The sequence below is a fragment of the Physeter macrocephalus genome, chromosome 18, assembly GCF_002837175.3.
Source record: "Physeter macrocephalus isolate SW-GA chromosome 18, ASM283717v5, whole genome shotgun sequence".
In the NCBI taxonomy this organism is placed as follows: domain Eukaryota; kingdom Metazoa; phylum Chordata; class Mammalia; order Artiodactyla; family Physeteridae; genus Physeter; species Physeter macrocephalus.
The window spans coordinates 87,836,417-87,840,673 of NC_041231.1; the positions used below are offsets into that span (position 1 = coordinate 87,836,417).

The following is a 4,257-nucleotide window of genomic DNA, read 5'->3' on the forward strand; positions in this document are numbered from 1 at the left end:
GTCTAGCTGAACTTCAAAACTCTTATGGATCAATGACTCCTTTTTACTCTCCATTTTTACCCTTTGGAACTAGAATGTCTGTATCAGTTATTCTGTGCCTGTCCCACCACTGTACAGTGGAAGTTTTGGGGGCATGTAACTTGTGTCCTTAGTTTCACAAGTCCACAGATACTGCACCAAGGGTGGTTTACTTTTAGAAGCCTCATCCACACCTGTTTTAGATGATTTGGATCATGAGATTTTGGAAATTTGAGCTAATGAGATTTTGATGAGGCTTTGGACTTGAGTTGATGCTATAATGAGATGAGACCTTTAGGAACCTTGGGAATGGGGTGAGTATGTTTTGCATACGGGATGAACATGGATCTTCCGGGACCAGATGGTGAACTGAAGTAGGTAGAATTCTAAGGCTGCCCACAAGATCCTGGTCCCTGGTATACATACACCTTCCTCCAGTTTTTTAAGCAAACACTAACCTAGGTGCTGCTTGAAGGGATTTTGCAGATCTAATCATGGTCCCTAATCAGCTGATCTTAAAATACGGAAATTATCCAGGTAGGACTGATCTAATCATGAGAGCTCTTTAAATCTGGGTCTAGAGGTCAGAGAGCAGGTAGAGAGGTTCAAAGCATGAGAGGGATTCAACGTAAGAGAGATTCTACCTTGCTGGCTTTGGCGATGGAGGGAACCATATAAGAAGGAATGTGCACAGCCTCTTAAAACTAGCAGCTCTTAGCTGACAGCTAGCAGGAAAATGGCAACTTTTGTACTACAACCATGGAAAACTGAATTCTTCCAATAGCCTGAATGAGCTTGGAAATAGATCCTTCCTTAGAACCCATCTTGGCTGATCCCTTGCTTTTAGCCTTTGAGACCAGGAGTGGAATATCCAACCACATCATGCTAAAACTTCTGACCTACAGAACTATGAGCTAATAAATGTGTGTTGTTTTAAGCCATTAAGTTTGTGAACTTTATTTTGCACAGGAATAGAAAACGAATACACTTCATAAAGCATATCTACAACAGAAACTTCAACAAACATTATCCAAAATGTAGAATCATTAGAATCACTCTGTGTAAATAAGGAGCAATGGCATAAAACCAGGATGCTTGGTGCAATCAATAATACACTGGTGCTTCTGATCCAGTGAGACCATGAAATTAAAGACAGGAGGATAGGAAAAGAAGAAATAAAATCGTCATTATTTGCACACACCCTACGTAGAAGACCTTCTCAAATTAGCAGATGAATTTTTAGAAACAATACTAACTTTGGCTAGCTAGCTGTATATAACGTCAATACTTAAAAGTCAAATTTATTTCTTTATGCCAACCACAGACAATTTAAAAATATAACCTCCATTGGGTTGTAACAATGTAGGTTCACTCCTCTTTTCTTTAAGGCTGGCCAACAAATGTGCTTTTGGATCTATGCCAATCTGACATGTCATCGTAGTTTCTCTCTCTACACATATGTTTTTGGTGTGTCTGGGGCCATTATTCTGCTTATCACACATCCCATAACAGTTATTTGAGTTATAACAAGTTCAACCCACAATAACAAATTCTACTTAATTTAAGTTATAATTTTATTTCTAGAAATCTAATTGGCACAAACTTTTCTGAAACATATTTATTACTTAGACATTAAACCACATAATTTCCTACAGATATTTTCTTTCTTCCTTCCTTTCTTCCCTCCTTCTGTCCTTTTTTTATACCTCCTTAACCCATTTTTTGTACCACTCCCCTCACCACTGGCAACCACTAATCTGTTCTCTGTATATACGAGCTTGATTTCTTTTTTTTTAAGATTCCACATATAAGAGAGATCATACAGTATTTGCCTTTCTCTGTCTGACCTATTTAACTTAGCGTTAATGTCATTGAGGTCCATCCATGTTGTCCTAAATGGCAAGATTTCATTCTTTTTAAATAAAAACACTAATTCAAAACGATACACGTAACCAATGTTCATAGCAGCATTATTTACAATCACCAAGATATGGAGGCAAACTAAGTGCCCATCAACAGAGGAATGGATAAAGAAGATGTAGCATAAATTTACAATGGAATATTATTCATCCATTAAAAAATCAAATTCTGCCATTTGTAACAACATGGATGGACCTAAAGGGTGTCATGCTTAGTGAAATAAGTCAAAGACAAAGACAAATATTCTATATTGCCACTTACATATGGAATCTAAAGAATAAAACAAATTAATGAATATAACAAAACAGAAACAGACTCACAGATATAGAGAACAAACTAGTGGTTACCCAGTGGGAAGAGGGAAGGGGGGAAGGGGCCAGATAGGGTTAGGAGATTAAGAGATACAAACTACTATGTATAAAATAAATAAGCAACAAGGATATATTGTACAGTACAAGGAAGTACAGCCATTATTTTGTAAAAACTTTAAAAGGAGTATAATTTTAAAATATTGAATTACTGTGATGTGTACCTGAAACTAAAATATTATAAATCAACTATACTTCAATTAAAAGAATTTTATTCTTTTTTAAGGCTTAATAATCTTCCATCATATATATAACCACATTTTCTTTATTCATCCATCAGTAGATACTTAGGTTGTTTCCATATCTTGGTTATTGTAAACAGTGCTGCAATGTACATCGGGGTATAGATACATTTTCAAGTTAGTGTTTTCATTTTCCTTTAATAAGTACCCAGAAATGGAATTGCTGGATCACACAGCAGCTTTTTTTCTTTTCTGTAATTTAATTTTAATTTTTTAAAAGTTCATCTTATTTTTTTAATACAGCAGGTTCTTATTAGTTATCTATTTTATACATATTAGTGTATACATGTCAATCCGAATCTCCCAATTCATCCCACCACCTCCCCACCTTTCATGTTCCCTCCTCGTGTCCATACGTTTGTTCTCTACATCTGTGTCTTTATTTCTGCCTTGCAAACCAGTTCATCTGTACCATTTTTCTAGATTCCACATATATGTGTTAATATGCGATATTTGTTCTTCTCTTTCTGACTGACTTCACTCTGTATGACAGTCTCTAGGTCCATCCACGTCTCTGCAAATGACCAAATTTCATTCCTTTTTATGGCTGAGTAATATTCCATTGTATATATGTACCACATCTTCTTTATCCATTCGTCTGTCAATGTGCATTTAGGTTGCTTCCAGGACCTGACTATTGTAAATAGTGCTGTGGTGAACATTGGGGTGCATGCGTCTTTTTGAATTATGGTTTTCTCTGGGTATATGCCCAGTAGTGGGATTGTTGGGTCATATGGTAATTCTATTTTTAGTTTTTTAAAGAACCTCCATACTGTTCTCCATAGTAGCTGTATCAATTTACATTCCCACCAACAGTGCAAGAGGGTTCCCTTTTCTGCACACTCTCTCCAGCATTTTATTGTTTGTAGATTTTTTGATGATGGCCATTCTGACTGGTGTGAGGTGATACCTCATTGTAGTTTGATTTGCATTTCTCCAATGATTAGTGATGTTGAGCAGCTTTTCATGTGCTTCTTGTCCATCTGTATGTCTTCTTTGGAGAAATGTCTATTTAGGTCTTCTGTCCATTTTTTTTATGCATTGTTTTATTAATATTGAGCTTCATGAGCTGTTTATATATTTTGGAGGTTAATCCTTTGTCTGTTGATTTGTTTGCAAGTATTTTCTCCCATTCTGAGGGATGTCTTTTCGTCCTCTTTATGGTTTCCTTTGCTATACAGTAGCTTTTAGTTTCATTAGGTCCCATTTTTTAATTTTTGTTTTTATTTCCATTACTCTAGGAGGTGGGTCAAATAAGATCTTGCTGTGATTTATGTCAAAGAGTGTTCTTCCCATGTTTTCCTCTAATTTTATAGTGTCTGGTCTTACATTTAGGGCTTTAATCCATTTTGAGTTTATTTTTGTGTACAGTGTTAGGGAGTATTCTAATTTCATTCTTTAACATGTGGCTATCCAGTTTTCCCAACACCACATACTGAAGAGACTGTCTTTTCTCCATTGTATATCCTTGCCTCCTTTATCATAGATTAGTTGAACATAGGTGCATGGATTTATCTCTGGGCTTTCTATTGTGTTCCATTAATCTATATTTCTGGTTTTGTGCCAGTACCATATTGTCTTGATTACTGTAGCTTTGTAGTATAGTCTGAAGTCAGGGAGTCTGATTCCTCCAGCTCCGTTTTTTCCCCTCAGGATTGCTTTGGCTACTCAGGGTCTTTTGTGTCTTCATACAAATTTTAAGATTTTTT

At 35.9% G+C, this 4,257-nt stretch overlaps 1 protein-coding gene across 1 annotated transcript in view; it reads left to right on the forward strand.

Moving 5' to 3' along the window:
- Nucleotides 1-354: 354 nt before the first annotated feature.
- Nucleotides 355-4,257, forward strand: part of SLC17A1 (solute carrier family 17 member 1) — a 44,692-nt gene continuing 40,789 nt past the window's right edge. Inside the window, exon 1 of the mRNA XM_024121898.1 lies at nt 355-392. Within this exon, the coding sequence (XP_023977666.1) occupies nt 355-392 (38 nt within the window). The remainder of the gene's footprint in view (nt 393-4,257) is intronic.